The 23,113-nt window shown below is 34.3% G+C and overlaps 1 protein-coding gene and 1 long non-coding RNA gene across 4 annotated transcripts in view; one reads left to right on the top strand and one right to left on the bottom strand.

The window, feature by feature from the left end:
• Positions 1-1,240: 1,240 nt before the first annotated feature.
• On the bottom strand, positions 1,241-22,188 carry plekhn1 (pleckstrin homology domain containing, family N member 1). Of its 2 annotated transcripts, XM_692642.9 has the most exons (16): positions 21,975-22,188; positions 19,418-19,508; positions 17,800-17,961; positions 15,855-15,935; positions 14,467-14,557; positions 12,361-12,494; positions 11,397-11,549; positions 8,777-8,857; positions 8,595-8,670; positions 8,286-8,431; positions 8,062-8,202; positions 6,317-6,565; positions 4,941-5,102; positions 3,811-4,029; positions 2,968-3,028; positions 1,241-2,057 (listed from the first exon to the last, which is right to left on the bottom strand). In XM_692642.9, the coding sequence occupies exons 1-16, from the start codon at positions 22,046-22,048 to the stop codon at positions 1,876-1,878; spliced, it is 2,103 nt and encodes a 700-aa protein (XP_697734.4). In that variant the 5' UTR covers positions 22,049-22,188; the 3' UTR covers positions 1,241-1,875. The 2 variants fall into 2 exon arrangements, 1 of the variants encoding a protein (XP_697734.4); XR_012398497.1 differs by lacking the exons at positions 1,241-2,057; positions 2,968-3,028; positions 3,811-4,029; positions 4,941-5,102; positions 6,317-6,565 and adding an exon at positions 5,191-5,296 and having other exon boundaries at positions 7,190-8,202.
• Positions 1,656-23,113, top strand: part of LOC141380491 (uncharacterized) — a 60,868-nt gene continuing 39,410 nt past the window's right edge. Inside the window, exons 1-3 of one of the 2 annotated variants that reach the window (XR_012398509.1) lie at positions 1,656-2,046; positions 2,443-2,477; positions 11,340-11,432. This is a non-coding gene — a long non-coding RNA (uncharacterized lncRNA). Of the gene's footprint in view, positions 2,047-2,442; positions 2,502-11,339; positions 11,433-23,113 lie in introns of both variants that reach the window. The other variant, XR_012398508.1, reaches the window with a different exon arrangement.

Here is a 23,113-nt window from a genome sequence, read left to right as displayed (position 1 = left end):
GTTTCACAATAACAGTGGCAGTTTAGGGTGAGTTTTTTTACAGTCTAGGTGAGACCTCAATCTTAATTTTAGCTTATTCAATTCACCTACATCGCATGTCTTTTGACTGTAGGAAAACCGGAACTCCTGGAGGAAACCCACGCGAACACGGGGAGAACATGCAAACTCCACACTAAAATGCCAACTGACTCAGCTCAAACTAGCGACCCTCTTGCTGTGGAGCGACTATTTGAAAGGAATATATAACTATTTTATGACAATATAAAATTAACTGAGGTCCAAAAGTCTATGGAAGAATTAAGAATATATTTTGTTAAGAGTACCTTAATAATGCATAAAACTTGTACTTTCAAAAGTTACCAGCAGGTGTCACCCGAAGGCTGAGCTAAATGTCACATAAGTAAGACTAACAGATGTGCTTTTTTCAAAATAATAATAATAATAATAACAATAATAAAATTAAAAAACGGTTTCAAACTGACAACATTACCAAATAATGATTATAAACTATTTTTATTTTATTTTAGCAACAAAATTCTGTCTTAGTTCCGATTCGGGTATGTGTTTTCGTAAAATTTAGGTCTTTTCGCCTTTCGCTTTAAGGCTAACGTTGGCGTCATATGAGGCTTTCAGATGAGCAACCAAAGGTGAGTAAAGCCAATGTCCATTATGCTTAATAAAAATATTTTTTTTTATGTAACATATGATATCTGGATATGGGAAGGGAGTAAAATGTGAACAACACAATGCACATGCTAAGATGGATTGAGTTAAAATTGGTTTTATATTCGGACATTCGTTCATTTTTGAAGAGTGACAACGTGTGACACGGTCACCTTTTTTTTTACCACGCTAAAGTTAGTTACTTGAATATTCTGTCTAAAATAGCATGTAATTATGACTTAAAAACAACTTTAGCACTATTTAATTGACTATGAACAGTCTTGTATTTTTTGATAGTCATTGCTGCTAATATGATTTCCCTATTTATTTACAGTTTGCAAAGAATTCTTTCCGAAATTGTATTGTATAAAGGAGAAAGTTCGAATGTGCAAATATAAAACCAATTTTACGCAGATTCGATGAGAACAGTTTTTTTATTTTTGTTTAACGTTGTGTTGTGACTTTGCATAAAATCTGTTTTTCTACATTTCTTCCCACACTGTTGAAGGTTAAATGTGACTTGCCAGCCATGTACCAAATTAAAGTAGGCTACTCCAAACAACATGACAGAGTAAAGGTGTTTTGAGAACTTTTATTTGAAAAATACATTTTTAATCGCTTAGAAATGTAAAAAATAAACAACACATTCATTCAAAAAGTTGAAAGTGTTACAAATGGGTCTTTTCAGTGTTTACCTCTCTCATAAACTAAAGCAAAATGTGTAATTCTATATAAACGGATACCTTTACAGAACACGTACATCTTTTGAACAAATAGAATTCTACAATGAAGTATAAATAAAATAATAATAATAACAACAATACCTTAAATTTAAAAATTAAATAAAAAATAATATATTTACATTTGGTATGTATATATGCATGTTTAATGGACTTTCAATTGTACACAAACTAAACTATATGCAAAGCTCCAAAATGCTACCTTTGAAAAAATATATATTGTATTCATATGTACATAAATGCATTACACCTGTTCGTACCAAATGCATACAGCAGTCTGAAACCCTCACCATACAATTAAAAGACAGTACATGTGCAAAGTATGTCACAGAGCCACTGAATAAACAAACTGTGAATATCCTGTTACTTGGGCATGCTGGCCTCTGGTAAAGACATGCCCATTGTGCATCTGTGGCTTTGATTAGTCTGCAGTGTGTGCAAGTCCGGACGGGCATGAGCCCATTGTTCTCTTTCATGACCATCTCTGTTGTGTTGTCATTGTGCCCAGGCCCTGAGCCCCAAAGTAAGCCTGTGTCCGGTGTGGTGAAGTTCCAGGCAGAGGCTGAATCATCCTGTTATCCTGCTCCAACTCCCATATGTTATCATAGTCCATTTCCAGGTCATCTGGCTCCACCGGCTGAAGGTAAGAGTCATCTGTGAGGAGCAAAAGAAAATCATTCAGTGCTTCAAATACTACTGTTTTTTTTTAAATGTACAATTAATGTAAAAAGATATTGTTCTATAGAAACAGCACCAACATACAATAGTTTAAAACTGAGCTTTGAAACATTTATACTACAGATATGTCCACTTTTTTTAAATAAAATTTCTTTATGATTAATGGGTTTCCTAGTTTGTTTGTTTTTTTGCAGTTAATAGGTACAAATTATTTAATTAATTATTATTATTTTAATAAAATACAACATTGTTTTATTAAAATCAAATTCCTCACGTTTAGGAGGCCAGTAAACTGAGCCATCTAAATTCTTCATGCCCTAATGTAAGATTTAACATGCGGTTTGTTGTGTTCTTTTCACAGAGCGGCTATGAGACGTCTTGAAGGATCTCCCACATGTGAGCTTTAAATCACTCTCAGTGGTAATTCTGTCCTTTCGCTGGTCTTTCCTTCATGTGCCACCTGCAGCGCTGTCATTTATAACACACACACATACACACATCTCCTCTTCATCTACACTCTCGTTTCCACTGTCATGTCCTGCCTGTTCAAACACAACCCATCAAACCCCAGTAAAGGTCATTCTAAAACTATCCTATTAGCTGGATTTTGCACATTGCCATAAATTATTTGCTCCCTATACTGTTGGGTTTAAACCTAAGAGTAAACACTGTAGTTTGGCCTTATTAATTGTTTATTTTAACCAGCCTATGAAGCATAATTATGATCCAGGTCACCGTTTTAAGACTAAACAAAAGTTGTGGACACAAAACTGGTTGTACTGCTTGCTGTGCATATCTTGCATATCTTGTTCCGTATCTGCATCCGTGAAATGAACATATCAGTTTGGTGCAGTCTTATAAGTTTTGCATGGCAAAAAAATCTCACCTGGTGAGTAACTGTAAGGAATCTGCTGCACCTCCATGATAGTGTGACCTGAGAAGCCTCTCTGTAACAGACAGAAGAATAGGAGTTCATGCTTTGAAGCTACAGTACATTTATTTATGACACACTGTAAAAAAATATATTACAAAAACTCATGACAACAAAAGTTTTTGGTAAACCTAATAATCTTAATTTGGTTACTTGTAACTTAATTCAATAAGTTAGTCAGGTTTCGTATAAATAATTTTAGCCATACAAAGTTTAAAGTAATATTATTAGACAGTTTGACTAATTTAAGTTGAGATGACTAGAAAAGTTCAAACCAAAAAATTTAAGGCAGGAAGAATTCTTTTACAGTGCAGTCGAGAAGGTGTTTAAAAAACATTTAATTCAGCAAGGACACATGAAATGTATTAAAAGTAATAGTAAAGACATTTGTAATATTTGAAAGGAATTCTGTTTGGGACCATTTCTCCATACATTATTTCTCCATACATTGATTGCAATGTGTTCTATTTATTTTATTTTCTATGCACAAAATAAATGACTATTCATTCAGTGTAACAATGTGCAGCCAAAAATTCTAATTAGTTGTCCATTTAAACCTTTACACATGCCACGGTCTTTTAAACTATCAGGTTTCACCCATTTACTTAGTACAGGTCACAATACGTATATTGCTTGATTATTATATAAATATATGCTGAACTAAAGGGGTAGCAGGCGATGCAATGGCGCAGTAGGGAGTGCTGTCGCCTCACAGCATCTATATATCATGAGTGTGTATGGATGGGACTCATTAACACATCACAATCCTTTAAGGGAAAACTACAAAACTCCAATTACCTGAGAGATGTGGTTGTGCTGTGTCTGTCGGTTTGGAGTGGGCAGTATCTTCAGTTTAGAAACAGCTCTGGCACGTAGTTCATCTGACCACTCGCTGTTGACCTCGGGCTCGAGGGCCTGACCGGGTCTGTTTTTCCTCCCGAGAGGAGGAGTGCACAGCCGGAAAGTGGGAGGAAGGAGAGGAGGATACGACTGCTCCACAGAGCCTCGAGACGAGTGCTGTATAGCAGAAAAACATGCACTTTTTTTAGAAGATTTGCAATTTTTATTCATTTATTCATTTATTTGGTAAAAAAATAACATAATTAATTAAAGCTGATTAAAAACTTTATTACTTGGAAAGACTTGACTGTAAAAAAAAGGGAGTGAAAAATTGCTGCCTAAATTGTTATAAGTTGAATCAAACTAAGTTTTCTAGTTATTTCAACTTCAAACTAATCAAACTGACATATAAAATAAAAAAACTGACATATAAAAAGTATGAAGTAAAAATTTATATAATTAAAAACTATTTAGTTGAAACCCAATTAGCTGAATAAACTCAATCAAAAGTTTTCTGTCATTTCCCACATTTGTCTGCTGCATAAAAAATATTCCAGAATAGTTGGTGGTTCATTCCGCTATGGTGACCCTTGAAAAATAAGGGACTAAGCCAAAATAAAATTAACTAATAAATGAATTTGCTGTCATGACTTTTTGCAATGTATTTATTTTTTTTACCAATTTTAAGTAAATGAGAAATTGCAAGCTGAAGTAAAGATACAGTGTAAGACTCTATTGGATCAACACAAGCAACTGGAGCAAGACTTAACAGAAGCTCCACTTCTGGACTGTCGGTTGATTTAAGGATTTAGACCTAAACCCATTATGTAATCCGAGTTTTGAAAACTGGACAAGTGTAAACCTGCCGAAATATTATCTGAAATGTGCATGCTACAATTGGTAACTCTGTCTTGTTCGCTGAGCAGCCTTTTTCATTATGCATCTGCTCGGATCAATTAGTAATGCAGGCTATGGGGACTTTCCATGGCTTTAGTGCATCAAATCAGCGCCCATGCTTTCAGGGTGTTTGGTCACCGGCGGCACTGGTGTCAAATGAGAGAGCAGATCTGATATCCTGACCCACTTACCGATGGCTGGGCAGAGCTCTCCTCCAGTGGGTACATTCGGGGGGTGCCGGGGTCGTCATAAAGAGGCGAGAGAGGTTTCCGGTGGGAGAACAATTCCGAGTGGCGGTGAGGAACTAGGAATTGGTGTTTGACGTTTGTTTGTGGTGTGCTCCAGCTGTTTGACTGAACAAAGACAGAATTTTACTTTTAATTAATTTCATTTTAATACTAAAAATGGGTCCCCAGCATGCGTTTTTTTTTTTTTTTTTTAAAGATGTCTAATAGATATCTAAACATAGTCGTCTTGGCTAAAACAAGGCTAAATTTGGGCTGTCAGTGTAAATCTAATAGACATCTAAGAATAGGCCAAAACTAGACTAGTCATCAAATAAACAGAAATGAATGACAACATTTATAATGTCTGTCTAATCTGTCTATTTGGCGACTAGTCTAATTTTGGCCTGTTCTAGAATATCTATTAGATTTTACTGACAGCCCAAGTTTAAAATTGTTTGCTGGGTCATTTACAATGTCAATATCACTATCATCAAATATATAGTATAAAAGTAATAGTTCATCCAATCGCCATTTAAACTCCCTCAAGTAATTCCAGACCTATATGAGTTTCTTTTTTTCTGTTAAAAACATGAAGATATTTTGAAGAATGTTGGAAACCAATAGTTCAGTGAATAATTGGTAAGACTTTACAATAAGGTTCATTAGTTAATGCATTTACTAACATGAACTAATCATGAACAACGCATCTACAGCATTTATTAATCATATATGAACATTCACTAATGCATTAATAACATCCGAGTGCATGCTTGTTAACATTAGTTAATGCACCATAAGTTAATATGAACTAACAATGAACTACTGTATTTTCATTAACTAACGTTAACTAACATGAACAAATACAGTAGTTGATGTATTGTTCATTGTTTGTTCATGTTAGTGAATGCAATAATTAACATTACCTAATGAACCTTATTGTAAATTGTGACCGAATAATTGTTTCCAACATTCTTCAAAACAGCTTCTATTGTGTTCAGCATAAAAGAAACTCAAATAGGTTTGTAACAAATGGAGGGTGAGTAAATGATGACAGAATTTAATTTTTTAGGGGGTAAATGTGTTTATTTAGATCCTAATTAGCCTTTACCAACGTAGTGACTTATTGTTCCAGGGGTCCAACAAATAAAATGGCAAAAATACACAAAATCATCATTAAACTAATACAAAAAGTACATTAAATTAAAACGACAAATTCCAAAACCAAAAAGAATACATTTAAACTAAGCTATAACATTAGACACCAATACCACAACCAAACAAAGACAAACTTACATTAAACTATCCTTTTAATTATGTAATCAATAACTATGGCCTGTTACCTTGACTAGCGGGGCCTTCTCAATACGTTGAACAGGGCCATTGCGATGCATTGCACTGTACGGTGTGTTGTAAACTGGTGACAGGACCACTTCAGAGGCGAGATAGGATGGCTTTGGAGGGGAGGGGTAGTGGTGTGAAATGGGACGGTGGTCAGGAACGGGTCTGACACGAGAGGAGAAGCTGCTGCTCCTGCTGCCTAGATGAGCTGAGTACTGGGTGTCTGAGGAGGTCGGCCTGCTGGAAATAAACTGTATCGACACACACAAAGACAGAACTGGTTAAGAGGGCTTATTTCTTTTCAGATCACAGACAACAATTGATTAAATGCTATTTCAGTGTTGTTTACAAAAAATATAAACATTTGTTTTAAAATATAAGATTGTATAGAGTCAGTTGGCTTTTCTGTGTGGAGTTTGCATGTTCACTCTGTTCGCATGGGTTTCCTCTGGGTACTCCGGTTTCCCCACCGTCCAAAAACATGTGCTATAGGTGAATTGTGTAAGCTCAATGGTCCGTAGTGTATGTGTGTGAATGAGTGTGTGTGGATGTTTCCCAGCGATGGGTTGCAGATGGAAGGGTATCCACTGTATGAAACATATGCTGGATAAGTTGCCGGTTCATTCTGCTTTGGCGATCCCAGATAAATAAAGTAACTAAGCCGAAAAAGAAAATGAACGAATGAATGTATATAAAATAAAAACTTGAAAACGAACTAAAATAAAATAATAATTAAGCTCAAAATATTGCAAACTATACTAAAATCTAAAGAAAAAAAATGAACAAATACTACAACAGCATATGATTAATACTAAAATGTGACTTATTCAATAGGAAAAACCTTTGGTATACTTAATAAAATGAAATACTGTAACCTAGTCTTGTTTTTACTGCATATCTGCATTCAGTCGAGATATGTTCTGGTGTATAAAGATATTTTATAGTGAATATCCACTAAATATTCACTTGTAGTCAATAAAAAAAAATCCTGTTTCAATCAGAAATATGCTAAAAGCTTGTGCTCCAGGCGAGTTCAGGAGTTCATAGTTTGCCCCAATCATTAACCACAATCATGTTAAATGTAAATCATTTTAACCGCATATAAAACGTTTCACATTGATTAAACTTACAAACTCATGTTCACCTGCTGCCTTGAAAATGTAAGTTAACTCAACTTAAAGAGAATTTTTGCTTCAACTCATGATGTTGAGTTTCACAATATATTTAACTAAAACTCAACATCTTCAGTTGAAATAAAGAATCTAAGCTGAGTTGACTCACATTTTCAAGGTGAACTTGAGTTTTTAAGTTTAACCAAATGAAACATTTTACAGTGTGCAGTATATAGGTTATCAAATTAGGTCTTAAATGTTAACATTTCAAGAGTTGAGAATTAGATTAAATAGACTAACGAATATAACATAAGTCTCCTACTTGTTTAGAATACTTGGCATACTTATGTGCATTGCTAATTCATAAGATTCTTGTAGGTGGTAACAGCGGAAATCAGTCACACAGTTAATTATTAACAGTCCAAAGGAAACGCTGCTGGTCTAGTTTATAACCACATGTGCTGCTCCTCTAAAATAAATATACAAGTCATCGTGATGAACAATGCCTAATATTTTACATCTGTGGATTACCATTGACTAACTTCAGGAAGAGCAATTCAGCAAGTTTAACACACAGCAGCTGGACAAATATGTTCACAGTTTGATGTTAATGGGTTGCTGGGATTGACACTTACGCAAAGTGGCTCAGCATAACCAGGGGAAATTGGGTTTTCATCAGCACTGGGCAGCTGGAGATCATAAGATCTGCGTTTGTCCTGCTTTGGTGGCTCGGAAACTCCATGGCTGCTGGCGCTCCACCTGTCCAACTCTGGAGCCTGAGAATAACGTGAATGTGAATATCTTTCGCGCAGTATCAAAGATACTCAACACCTTGTCCAAGATGGAAGTGAACGCTCACCTGTTTCTGTGTTGGAGTGTAAATGATGTCATACACGGGGGGAGGAGGGCTGAGGATTGGAACATCAGCGTTTTTGAAATACTGGATCCAGTCGTGGAACTCGCTCTTGTTCAGACAGGACACGATGATGGGGTTTATCAGCTTCCCTATCAATGAAAAGCCACAAGAGTTCGAGTCAGTTATGTATCTGTGCAGAAGCATGCGTGTGACACTAAAACAATCAGAGCTTACATTCATCTTTATGGAAAATATCAAATCTTTGCCAAGTACAATAACATCCGGTGATTGAATTATGGCTTGTTAACTCACCCTCAATCATAAATGTGTTGGGTTTGATGTCCTGGCAGGGAGTTGTAACTGTGATCATATTGAGAGGAAGTTTGCCCTGTAATTTCAAATACATGCAAGATTATATTCAGAGTACATCACACAGTTATTTGCGTGGCGTTACTGCTGCGTTCTGTTGCAAGAATGAAATTATTTTGAGATACCTTGTAAAAGAGGCCATCACTCTCTTCTGACAGAATTATGAGATAGTTGGGGTACAGCACCAGCAGACGGTCATACTGCTCCTGTGAGCCGAAGAGAGAAATTCAATTACAGTTATTATTGCTTTTGCACTGCAGTTCAATACACAAGATGCTGATATTGAGTTGTTTTTAGACATTATTGCAGTTACTTAGTCTATTTTTGCTCTAGGAATGAAAATGTTTTCAAAGGCACAGAAGAGTCATTGTCTCTTATAAAAAATAAACCATTGCTTTACTACAAATTGCTAAAAGAATGTGTTTTTATAACCACAAATTAACCACGGCTTTGATGCACTAATTATTATCATAATAGTTTAAATTTACATTTAATAATTAGATGCTTTTATGAAAAGCAACTTAAAGCAGATTTATTTTAATAAAACCAACCTAATGAAGCTGTGTTTGCTGAAATCATGCAACTGTAGTTAGACTAAAGGGATAGTTCATGCAAAAATAAAAAGACTCTAAAAAGATGTTTCCATTTACCTATTTTTATTTGCATTTGTTTATTTATTTGAAACATCATGACGCGCATAAGTTTTGAAAATGGGCATAAAAAATGTGCGCATAACTGAGTAGGATTAACTTTTTGAAATTGAATGGACAAACCAGCACGTTGTAATACATCTAAAATGTTGTTTTGGTCATTATAAAATGTAATAATTTGATTCATTGGATTGAAACGGTGGTTTATTCTCACGTCTTTTATACGATAATCCAGGTTTGTGCATAAATTTAATTCAAATCTTTTGATGGAAACATAGCTAGTGACTTCAAACAATTATGAGTTTCTTTTTTTTATGTTCAAATACAAATATTATTTCTTAAGTATGTTGGAAACCAGTAGCTATTGACCTCCATGGCAGAAAAAATGTACTATAAAAGTTAACGGCTACACTAAAAACAATCTGTTATTTTATGTTTATTTTCTGATAGCTGGGGTGCCAAAAAAAAGTAGAATAACAGCCACTTAATCGCAGACATTTGCCATTAAATAACATATGGTTAATTACAGAAATTTACCGGACATTTCTGTAACAGTCGTTATTTTACAGTAAATGTCAGTAATTTAACGTCCATTATTTTACAGTAAATGTCTGCAATTTAACGGTTGTTATTTTAAAGTAAATGTTTGTAATTTATCGTCCATTGTTTTACAGTAAATGTCTGTAATTTAACATCAATTATTTTAAAGTAAATGTCAGTAATTGAATGGCGGTTATTTTACAGTAAATGTCTGCAATTTAATGGTCGTTATTTTACAGTAAACGTCTGTAATTTAACATCCGTTTTTTTAACAGTAAATGTCTGTAATTTAATATCCGTTATTTTACAGTAAATCTCTGTAATTTAACAGCCTTTACAGTAAATGTCTGCAATTTAATGGCCATTATTTTACAGTAAATGTCTGTAATTTAACATCCATTATTTTACAGTAATTTTAATTTAACATCTGTTTTTTTTTTACAGTAAGTGTCTGTAATTTAACACTTGTTATTTTACAGTAAATGTCTTTAATTTAACAGCGGTTATTTTACCCCGTTATTTTTTTTAAAGCACCCTTTTTAAAAAAAACTACATTTTATTACTACATTTTACTAATGGATAATCCCATTGTGACTTGAGTGGAATTTTAGAACTGGATCTAACTGTGGTCTAATCATAATACTGAAGCTGACCATCACTTTATACTAATTTCCCAAAGGTCTCACACTGACCCTGAGTGTGTGTTTTAGCTCGGCTCAGGGTGTGTACTTCAAAGACAGCTGTTGGGTGAGTCAAGTCAAGTGCGTGAGGCAAGCAACTGGTTTACACACCCTTTTCACAAGCAGATCCTCTCCGCTCTCACAGTACACTTAAGAAGGACTATCGGTTGCACACCCTCCCTCATACTTGGCCACACGTACACCGGATATTTGGTTACACTACACGTTTCCCATAGTACGAACTAGCATGCTTTGTGTTTGTGTGCTGACGGTTCAAGGAGACTCGCTGATACCAGGCAGACTTTGACTAATGAGGGTTGTGTGAAAGCAGCCGTGCCCAAACAGACTCTCCTGAGCGTAAACTGAGCTTGCTTTGCACCTCTCAAAGAAGCATGGAAGTGAATCTAGAGACCCTTGTCATGCTAAGACCAAACACTTCATTCAAAGGCTTTTCAGAGTGAACGTCATTTACAGTTGTGTAATGTTACCAGTGTTTGCAAATGGTTGCAGGCCTGGCATGTTACTTTACTTATTAGAATAAAAATAAAATTAAAGTCCGTATAATAAATATGTTGCTGTATTTAAATAGTTTTACAATTTTAATTAATTATTTTTACAATCCATGATTAAAATGAGTAATATATTCGTTTTGGTTCTTTAACAGCTGCTTATTGTTAGTCCATGTTAGCTCGGTGTCATTCAATTATGTGTACTTCATACAACCAAGTTGCAATATGTTGAAATTGATGTCAACTTGGATTAAAAATATGTTAACATGTTTATTTATTTTAATATAGTTTTATATATTGTATTTCCAGGTTGTACAAGTAATCCACCCATGAAGGTCAAGATGTTGGATCTTGAAGAGCTCTTACCTGACAGGGCATGTGTTGCAGTTTGACTTTGGTGACGTAAGTAATGGGTCCAAGACTCTCTCGTTGCGAACCCTCCCACTCATAGATAGGCTCTTTACTGATGGAGTTCCTCAGCTCCTCCTTTCCTACTGTGGTCTCCTCTGAACACTGCAGCTGTGGAGACCAAATTATGTTTCGGTCATTCAAAAGAAACAACTGACATGATGTATCCTGCATGATATACAGGAACAATAAAGTCATCCAAACTGGAATTTCAAAGAAATCCATTGCCTTGCTGCAATAGCATGATGTGTCAGAAATGTCTTTTTAAGATACAGCTATGTTGACCACAAAAGAAACCACTCCTTTAGAGGACAATGACAAGCATTAGTCACTCTGACCTGAATTAACACTTCTTCTTAGCTTATACATTGTCTTTGGCAGTCACAAGTATGAATAATCTAATTAAAACAGGGTTCATACCGTCATGGAAAACCTGGAAAAGTCATGGAATTTTTATATGACAATTTCCAGGCCTGGAAAAGTTTTGGAAAAACAGTAAAACCCATGAAGTTTTGGAAAAAGTAATGGAAATTTGTTTAACAAATATCTGCAACTTGAAAATATGCTGGTTGTCTTCTCTGTCCTTGGCCAGTCCCATAGTCTCACATTATTAGTGCTGTGCAAGCGTTATCTGAATAAATTTGAGAAAAATATAAATTTAAACTAAGTAGTTGGTGGTTCATTCCGCTGTGGCAAACTCTGATAAATAAGGGGTCAGGCCTAAAGAATGGATGACTAAAATATTAAATGAATGAATGATTGTTGTGTGTTCAAACATTTGATCGTGCATTATTTTTCTCATTTACCATATATACGTAGACATTATAGGAAACCTGTGGTCATGAAAATTTACTTGAAAGTCATGGAATTTTAGTTGTAAAAAATGTGTATGAACCCTGTTGAAAGGTAGACTTTTCAGTACCTTAACTCTTGTGTATGTCTCCTGTGCGATTGCATTGCCACCGTTGGCCTCGATTTGTTCTTTCAGAAGCCCAAACCAGTTGTTCATCTCCTCTTCTGTCGAGCAGTACACAATGATAGGGTTCAGGCTGACCCCTGCAAAGGTCAAAGAAAAGGGGTCAAAGGTTAGGTCAGATGACTACGACCACTGGCCATCTGGATCTGTTTGGGAGCCAGTAACAGGTTGCTGAATATTTTGGTAAATATCTTGTTTTTAAGTATAGATGCAATGGCTTGGATAGCAATGCTCGGTTTCATGTCAAAATGTCAGTGTTGACTCTTCTGACCCTCAGAGAAAATAATCAGTTTCAAGAGCTCATAACATCACAACATGCCATGCATTCATGGTAAACCAGTTGTGCCTTTATTGAGAACAGCTACTCTGTAAGAATGCATCAAATCTGGAATCTTACTTTTATCAAAGCCACATTCCAGCCTTTATCAGGCCAGATATCAGCCCTCTGTCCTGCCCTGTACAGTCATTTCCAGTTAGGTGTGAAATGTTGTTAGTAAAGGCACGTGTTCATGTGAAAGACTTGATCGTTTTTTTCCCAGAATACATATATAAATATACAATAATATACAAATAAACAAATATGATGTCATCTTGGAAAAAAGGGACCCAAATTAAGTTTTATAGATCCTTTTGGGGGATGTAAACACAATCAATGGTCTCAATTTATTTTCTGTTTTACGTTTTTAATTTCTGTAGCTTCTGAGAATCCAAAAAGAGCCACATATTAATAAATAATGTTATGATAGCTGTTTTAACATTTAGTTAGGATTGAATTTTGTCGTTGCAGTTATGAAATTGTTTATGGGCCAATGACATCACCACATTAAAATGGTCTATATCCTTGGTTCCTCCTTGGAAACAATCACTCTGGATGAAAAATGCCATTTTACAATGTAAAATATAAGTGTAGCTCCACGACTCTTCTTTGATGTGTAAATATTAAGGTCAGAAAGCTGCTTTGTAGTGGAAATTAGTGAAAGAAGAAACAAAGCTTTTCAAAATTTATAAACAATTGAATCAGTTGTTTTGCAAAATGTCTCATTAAAATGTCTACAAATTTGTAAAACTGATTCAAAACCAGGTTAAAGATATGAAACCTGTTCGGTTATTTACCACTGGGCCAATCTGAGATAACCTCCATGATTCATGTGGATTTTGCGTTATTACACAGACCCCAACCCTTTAACTGCTGTTTCTCAGACTTGTCATTTTAGTTGTTTCATTTGTGTCAGTATGCATTTTTTCTATTCATGCAAGTTCTACAAAAAAGCTTCAGTGTGTGTATTTAGACACCTCTTTTCAATCTAAAATCCTGCCTGATGATTCTGTGCCAAATAAGGAGATTTGTTCAGTAATTTAGAGAATGGGACTTAACATCACATAACAGTTAAGCTTTAATTCTTTTTTTTTTTCCAATCAATCATGGCCACACTGACTCATCTTCCCAGAACATTAAGCATTTAAAGCATTTTGCTGATTACTCAGTGTGACAAAGCAATAAAGCCGATATTTTTTCCATGTGGTAAATTCTCATAAAAAAATTTATAAGCAGACTTGTGTGTTCAGGTCCAGCGCTTTGGAATGTGGAGGACTTTAAATGAGACGGAGAAGTGAAGAGCTGCGCAGCTGAGCGAGTTCAGGCGCACCTGTCGTATAACAAGGGGGGTCTTGAAGAGCAATTTATGTCTTTTTTGACTAGTGGCAAATGGAGGAAGTTTTCGGTAGTCAGTCTTTTGAACCTCTGGAATGTCCGAACATGGGAAGTGGTTTTGGGCCGCACACTGTGGCTTTACAATGCACGCCTCCGTGTTTTGTTTTCCGGTTAGTTAAGAGTCACAAATTCCATCCTCACATAACACTCAAAACAACAGGGTTTCGAATAAAGAAGAGCTAGAGTGACCCTCAACGATTAAGATATAAAATATCAGAGCATTAAAACCCACTGGATTGGGCAATTCCATATATGTAATTTTATCTCCCTGTTGCTTTTATCTTGTGTTTCTTTCCTCCTCCTTCCTGTTAGTTCAGCGCTGGATTATCAAGCACGCTCACCGTTTATCTGGAATGCAAATTCCTGCAGATCACCAAAGCTGTTCCTGTTCTGCACCTTGCAAATTGTGAGCTCTTTGAGAGGAAGTGTTCCCTGTTTAACACAAATAAACAACGTTTAGTTTAGTAGTTGACCTTTTTTATCAAATTTTAACATAGACATACACATTTCCATGTGCCAGATATAAAATAAATCAACAAGCAAGCAAGTGAACACACAAAACAAAAGGCTTCTCAGTATTTTATATCAGATTACAATGTGACCTGTTTTTCTAATCTTCTAGTAAAATATTTCCAACTCCATCACCTTTTAAAAACAACATAAAAGGTCCCCAAACTCTATCAAAAGTTCTGTATTTATTTCTTAATATACAATTATTTTTTTTCTATTGACATGTTTGTTACAATCTCTTTCAGGCAACGGCCTATATTTGGTGCACATAAACTTTTCCAATTCAAAGAAATAAGCTGTTTCGCTTGCAGAATACGAATATTCATAAATATATGCTCCGTCTTTCTTAATCTGATCTCATTGGGAAGTTGACTTTTATTTTGATAAAAAAAGCCCTTTGATATCCCAAGCTAATAAAAATATAGTCTCGAATTCAAATTCGATCAATAATGTATACAACAATATTATATACATATATATATTAAGTTTGGTCGTACTTTACAATAAGGTTTCATTAACATTAATGTTAATGTATGTGTATATATATATATATTATATGAACTAATACTGATCAGTATGTAGTTCATTTTTTACTGATGCATTATTAAAATCAAAATGCATGCGTAATACCATTAGTTAATGGGTTAGGGAGTTAAAAAATTACTTTATTTTCATAAACTAATGTTAAATATGATGAATAAATACAGTTATAATTGTATCGCTCACTGTTTATGTTAGTCACTATAACTTTAACTACGACAACCTTATTGTTAAGAGTTATCACAAGCTTTATATATGTCTATGTAGTTTCATATTATTTTAAAAACAAAGACATGTTATGTTGTTAAGAAAATTATTACAATTTAGACATATTCAGTGTTGCGCAATGCTCTGTCATCGATTATGAACATTTATTACCTTGCCACCTCCCAGTGACTCAGATTAGTGAAAACAGACATAATAAAACCTGATTAATGCAGGTCACAATAGACAGATTTTATGATTGAATACAACCTAGTGTGGCATTTTTGGTGCAGCTAGACACATTTGACATCATCGTAAAGCTTAAAAATCCTGTAATTTCCGTCTCTGTTACCACATGACTTAATAGACAGTCCGAGCCTAAGGCAATGACACACGCGCAGCCATATATGGAGCTCCTTTACATTTCAGGCTTTGGTATGCATTGTCAAACAAGATGAATAGATGCATCTTTTACCTGGTATGTTAGTCCAGTTGTGTTGTTGGAGACAAAATGGAGATGGGTTTGGAACAGGTCCAGGTAGCAGTCATGCACATCCTAAAAGAAAAGACACATTTCTTTAGCTCAGCATCTACACAATCGGAGGGATCATTTCAGGTAATGCTACTCTATAGGCTTGGATTCAACAACATTAGAGGATTAAAAGATTTGTTTTTTATCTTTATTATCTTCCTGTTGCTTGAATAGGATTAGATTTTCGTAGGTCATGCTGAATGTGAACTCAAAACAAAATGCATCATTTCACCTAAATTAATTAAAAAAAAATGTATGTCTTAAGTATCAAAAACAAAATTTTAGGCTTTAAAAACTCTTAAATTCACTGAAATATTGTTTTGTAGGTCCTAAATAATTTTAAATGGGTCTTAATTTTCCTTTATGTAAAGCTGAAATGTCAAAACTAGGGCCCATGGGTCAAAGTTGACTCATTGTAACCTTTGATTTGGTCCGTCATCCCTTCTGAGAAGAGTGGGATAATTTTGGGGAGGGTTGAGGTTAATAGTTTTAATACCCTCATTTTTTTTGTTTTATTTTTAAGCTACAAAAAACAACCTTGAATTAAATGCTGCTGGGCCATTTAAAAATACTTAGGTTCTAGCAATATATAAGCCTGAAATTTCAGTGTTTAAGGTCTTAAAATGGTCTTTAAAATAGTCTTTGACTTAGTAAAGCCTGCAGAAACTGTATATCGTATACTATAGTGTATAGTAGTGTGAAAAATAGTACTTTTACTGTAAAACTATACTGTAGTTTTAACTTAATTACATTTAACAAACTTAAAATGTCAATTTAAACTCTTATGACAGACTTAAAATAAAAATGAGGTTGAAACGCAATTAAATAATTTAAAACGATTAAAATAACCACTCAAAAATTACGTTGTCATGCCTTATATGACATTTAACGATGTTTTAAATGGATAGTTCACACAAAAATGAAAATTTCATTACCATTTACTCATTCTTCACTTGTTCAAGAGTTTCTTCTGTTGAAAAAAAATGCTGATTGCTAAGACTCAGTGACCATTATTCTTCAAAATATCTTCTTTTGTGTTCAGCAGTAGAAAGAAACTCAAAGTTTTAAAACCACATTAAGGATTGTATAATCAGCAAGATTTTTGGGTGAACTGTCTGCTTTGGTCAATTTAATATGATGTTAGTTCAAATAACTTCTGAGTCAACTTTAAAAAATTAAAGGCAGCAACTATTATTTTTGGAAATGGAATGGTAAAAAGTCTTGTGTAAATCAAGTCTCAGTGAACACTTTCTGAGAAGTGTTTGTTTTCTCTAAGGCCTGACGTTGATTTATCGCGGACAGCTCATTTCCTTTCATCTCATCTAGGTCTTGACTTTTACCACATGTTACAGAATATGCTATTATCACAAATACTGTTAGGTAACATTTCCTTTCAACTGTAATGTCACCGCTGTACAGTACGTTCCCCCTTTGACCTCACCCTCTCCCATGTTATTTTTCTTTCCTGCACCTTCTCGCTCATTTTGTTTTTCCCCCCAGTATGACTACATATTATCAAAGCAAAGATATTCCCACGTTTCAGAGTCAGTGTGTAATATATCAGCGGTTTGATCAGTGCGTTCTGCCTCAGGTAATCTCATTTCACAACACCCCATGTCTCTGCGTGTTTCGACACAGCTTAAACTCCCCGACTGACTTGCATCAGTTATTCAGCAAACACACATACGTCATTCCGCCATATGACATCTTGTATCTTCCACCTGTTTGTTGTGCATTTGCTCATAGAGAGTGAGTAAGTGACTGACATCGGTGCTCAGACCACTTTAATTATCGCGTGAAAGTCTGTTTTAAGAGGTTTATTGAATGATTATTCTTGACGACAGTGTGTTTGGGTTTAATTTTGGATGTAAATTGGTGTGTCTCTTACCTGGCAGTGTAGGAAGCGAAAGCGGACTTTGGAGCTGTGGATCATTCTACCGTAGTTCTTTACATTAATGCTGCTCTTTTTCCATCCACTTGCTGGGTCGTAGGGGAACGGAGGGTCCCATTTAATGTTCTCGATTGTTTGAAGATCTTTGGGTGACATTTCCTGTGACAACAAGCATAGTGTTAAATATTAGTAATGCAATTATTAGTGAAAACATAGCTAATATAGGGTATACTAAGAAATGTGTCTTATGCTCTGTTGAGATTTTCTTAAAGTTTCAAATGAAGCATTTTTGTAGCAGAATCTAGCATTTACTACATATTATTTGCATTCTAAAAATGTCTAAAAATGTCTTTAGTTTTGATATTATTTACAGAATTTCGATGGAATTTCAAAGCTTCAGTTTTGAAAAATGAAAACTAAAAAGCATGGAGGATATAAATAACATTTTGAATGAACTTTCAAGTTTTTGTAACTATTGGAGCATAAAACATGTTTTATGGTCGCTTCTGCTTATAATTTCCAAAATATTATTTAAAAGTTTATTATGTATAATCAATTTTGAGTAAAAAAAAAAAATTGACATTTTGAAGATTCACATAACTTTTTTTTAATAACACTTGAGTCTGCACCACAAAACCAGTCAAAAAGGTCAAGGAAAATGAGATTTATACATAATCTCAAAGATTGTATAGGACAATATTTGGCTGAGATACAACTATTTCAGTATCTGGAATATAAAAAATAAGAAAATCACCTTAAGTTGTCCTAATTAAGCTTTAAGAAATGCATATTGGTAGTTAAAAATCGTGTTTTGATATATTTATGTTGGTCGGGCTGCACAATATCTTGTTTCAACATTGATATCGCAATGTGCAATAGTCAAAACGCAAAGATATAAACTATTAAGTCTGGGTTATAGTTAATCAGCAGCTACAGAATTGTATTTAATCACTGCATTATTACAGAATTTATGCAACAAAGAAAGTTGTTTGTCTTTGTTTCTTGTCCAAATATCTACATTTCAAAGCGAAAACAAGATTAATTGCCTTACTGGCAGATCATTTTGCTTGTTTTCATTTATCCTTATTTCATCTGATTTTTAAGCAAAACAATGTTTGTACTTGATCTAAGAATTGTTTTTAGATATTTGGACAAGAAATGAGACAAAGCAAAGTAAGAAAAGCATTTTTTGGCATTGTGATTAGTCATATTTTGAACCTGAACACTGTAAAACTGTCAAATAGTACTATTTCAAACTATTATGTAAAACTCAGGGGCAGACTTAAACGGGGTAAGCAGCAGCTTAGGGCCCTGGGAAATTAGATGGAACATGATCCTTTTATAATATTCTTATGATTTTTGTCATAACGTTAATTTGAATAATTTCACTCCTACAGTGTATTTTTGTTTATTACCACAAACATGCCCGTGCAGCTTGAGACTGGTTTTGCTGTCCAGAGTCACATATTCATAACTTAACCAGATAGTTGACCTTGTTTTCCAGTAACATTCTATCAATGCTTCTAAAATGTCATTAAAACCAAAGAAAGTGACTCTTAAAAGCATAAAAACTTAATCATAATCTTATGAAAGTATTACCAAGGAGGTCTCTCACCTTTCTTGGGGTCACTGTGCAGAGAATGTTGATGATGCTGTTAGACTTCTCCTGTCCCTCCTGTGGGTATTTCTTCCGGAACAATCTGCTGCTGCTCACAAAACAAGACGCCCTAGTTAGTCAGGAATGGGTTGTGGGATAAGAACAGATAGATATGACCCCACAGAGGGGTTATCTTGACTTGGGATGATCAGTTAATCACGACCAGTCTAAGTCAAGCTGTCTGAAGATCCCGGGGCTCTGTGTCCCACACAAAAGATTGCATCACCCTTACACATGTCTATTATTCCATAGCTGTCGCTGCAGTCAACATATCAGCTTCACATCTCTGTCTGCAGCATTTAAAAAGAAAAAAAAAACAATAAAGCTTAAGTTACAAGCCACAATGGCCCGCTCATGAAATGCCTTTTGTTTCCTATGACCCCCATTTATAATCATTAGTGTCAGATATATATAATGAAGATCTTCCTGCGCGACGATAAGCTAAGGAAGTCAATGTCAGCGCGGAAGTCTCATCCGCAGTGACTCCCCTGTTTTTCTTCTCTCGCTTTGTCAATCTGTCTCTGCTTTGAATGCAATTAGCATAACAACACTGGGCTCATTCATGCAGACATTAATAGGAAGTATCGGTGATTTACCAGGGCTCAGTGATGAACGTGTTTGGCATCCGGAGAATTCATTTAGAAGAAGAATGCACGTTGTAGACTGTTTGTTATAGAGAACGTGCTCGTAAAAGTTTGACAGCGACAACTTTGTAACTGCATGCAACTATTTACAGTGGATAACAAAAAAATGCTATCACTCAAGGCACTTGTGTTAAATCTGATAGGGGTGCTGAGTTTTAAAGGGTCCGCGTCCTGGTACACTGAACTCTGATCTGATATGTTTGCAGTAAAAAATACAAAGGCTTTTTTATGGTCTAGGACTCTGAACCTATTTTCTATTTTTTACAGTCATTGCTCTGAACCCTAATTGAACTGAGCAACTTCTATTCAGAGCACATGTGAACCAGACACAACAATCGTACAGTGGATTTAAAGTAGGCCAGATGCATGTTTTACTGACAGATAGACGAGTTGTCCAAATTAGACAGCAGTAAATTACATGGATCGCTGTCAGTAGCCGTGCAAGCACAATAGTATTACTTTCTGTGCAGGATAAAACTCAATTCTCTCCAAAACCAAGGAAACCTGAGAGCTCTTCCCTGCCCTGAAGGCTACGCTGGAAATAGAAATAGATCTAACTTCATTACACTGGTGAATTCTATCAGCAGACGAATGTATGTGAAGTGAGATCCTGACACTGAGTTAATGAGATTTACAGGCAGCATCATTACACCGCTAAATTCAAACCATTAAACAACCTTTATCCTAACAGCTTCTGTCCTATACAGAAAATTACTTTTAATCAGTAACTTTGTCTAATTTCCTATTTAAGCATCCTCAGGAATGAATGTTACTCAGCAATTTAATTAAGAAGATAAATATTCACAGAATGATAGTGTAATTTATATGTTTATGTTCTTAGAAAGTTTTCTTAACACTTAACTTTTGTTTTTTTATGTTTTAAAAGTTTTTAAAATATATATTTTTTCAAAACATAATCAAATTGTAAAGACGACATTTCGATTATAACCTTTTTTCATACAACCTAAATTTCCTCACAATATAAATGTATGTTTTTGACTATTTCGAACAATGTAAAACCCAGCAGTCAACTTGATCAAATGAAATAAGTGTATTTAACAAAAAATTTACTGAAAGTAATTTTACTCATTTGAAAAGAGTTTTGAACTGATGAGTTCATTAAATACCTCATTACTTCAACTTTAAAAAAATGTTTTACCAATGAAAAACATCCTTAAAACATAATATATTATTGTTTATGACATGATCAAAACTTAATTAACTATTTTTATATATAGACACCTAATTTACTGTATGTATATATATATATATATATATATATATATATATATATATATATATATATATATATATATATATATATATATATATATATATTATAATCAAAACAATAGGAAAATATTCTTAGAGTATAAACTTGTCGAAATGTAAGGACAACACTTTAAATATAACCATTTTCTCATACAACCTAAGTTTTCTTGAAACAAATGTATGTTTTTTGAAGATTGAGAATAGAGAATTGAGACAGCTGATTGAGAATATTAGAAAAAGCATCTAAGAAAACATTCTTACAGTAATTAAAAAAATGTTTTACGAATGAAAAACATCCTTTAAACATAATATATTGTTTGTTCTTTACAATATCAAAACTTAATAACCGTAATATACTATATATATATTTATATATTCAAAACTTAAGGGTAATTTTCTTAGAATATAAACTTGTCTGCTAACATTTTCAAAATAAAAGCAAGCAAAAACGTCCGTTTTGAACTTTGACAGAATGACCTATAATATTAATTATCTTTAATTATTACATTTTAAACTGAACATTAAATCAACCGTTTACGTGAGATTCCTTTAGTCTGAATTACATTCATACTTTCAAAACTTTGTTGTTGTTTTTTTACCTGTTCCTGCGTATAAAGCTCTTGCTGGAGAACCTGAAGTTGTGTTGGGGGACGCATGACATACTACTCCCCATGTTGATCCTGGTTTAGTGTGTGTATAGCTCCTGGATGAGAGAGTCCGGGTGTTTTTGTCTGCAAGATCAATAGTTGTAATCCAACCTCCCAGGAGCCAAGTGAATGAGTAAGTGTTCAGCACAGAGACCAGACTGATACTGAAACAGCAGACCGTGAGCAGGAGTGTATGAGGGGGAGAGCGAGTGTGTGTGGGTGGAGATTTAAAGGAGAGGACGGGACGGGACTGAGCCACGAAGTTCACACCTTCAGCGTGAGATCCACTCACTAAATGAAGCCCTGATGACAAAGGGCAACGTGTGCTTTTTCACACCTTTTAGAAGCAAATGGCACTGATTTGAATGTTTTGTGCACTTTGATGAAGCATTAAGGGTTGAATGAATGAAGCCTGATGGTGTCATTTAAGAGGTCACAGCAACATGTCTGGACATGGTCTGACTCTCAATACTTATTACAGGATGATTGTTTTATTTAGACACCTGATTTACTGTTAGTAATTCACTTAAGATGGCTGGAAATTTGTTATTTGTGCAATTTGAAAAGTTCAGGAACACTAAAAATTATGCAAATAAAAGTATAAAAATAATTTGTATTGTTAGTATATTCACAATAGTATTATTTATTTTTATTTAGCCACTAAAATAACGAATGATGCTAGAAACTAAAGTCTGTGTGGTGAATAATTTCTGTAAGAAATAAAATAAACTAAAATAGTTCATAGTGTTTTAAATTTTATAAGTGAGAATTTTTTAGTTAATAATTATATTAGAGATATTAACTCGTTTTTTTGTTGGGTAAAAAATCATACATTTGTTTTATAAATAGAACTTAAAAATTAATATAATTATAATTATGAATTTACATAAATAAAAAAATATGGATGAGGACTATTATTTACTTTTCCAGCTGTGTAAATATATGACAGTTAATAAATCTCAAAATTATTTACCCTTTTTTTTTTTAAGAGCAGAAAAAAGTTAATAGTTTTTAAGGTTAAATGAATAATACTAATTGAACTACTTGCAAAATCGACATTCATAAACATATTCCATCAAATACAATATAAA

Source organism: Danio rerio, chromosome 23 (genome assembly GCF_049306965.1).
Source record: "Danio rerio strain Tuebingen ecotype United States chromosome 23, GRCz12tu, whole genome shotgun sequence".
NCBI lineage: Eukaryota > Metazoa > Chordata > Actinopteri > Cypriniformes > Danionidae > Danio > Danio rerio.
Note: the sequence above shows the minus strand (reverse complement) of the source record. Positions and strands in the feature narration are given on the sequence as shown.

Bases quoted from the DNA above. Each gene is read 5' to 3' on its own strand.
- plekhn1 (XM_692642.9), bottom strand. From the start codon at position 22,048: ATGGGGAGTAGTATGTCATGCGTCCCCCAACACAACTTCAGGTTCTCC. The intron at 19,509-21,974 runs GTAAAAAAACAA...TTTTGTGAGCAG, and splicing joins AGCTTTATACGCAGGAACAG to CAGCAGATTGTTCCGGAAGA. The intron at 8,203-8,285 runs GTGAGCGTTCAC...CGTTATTCTCAG, and splicing joins ACACTCCAACACAGAAACAG to GCTCCAGAGTTGGACAGGTG.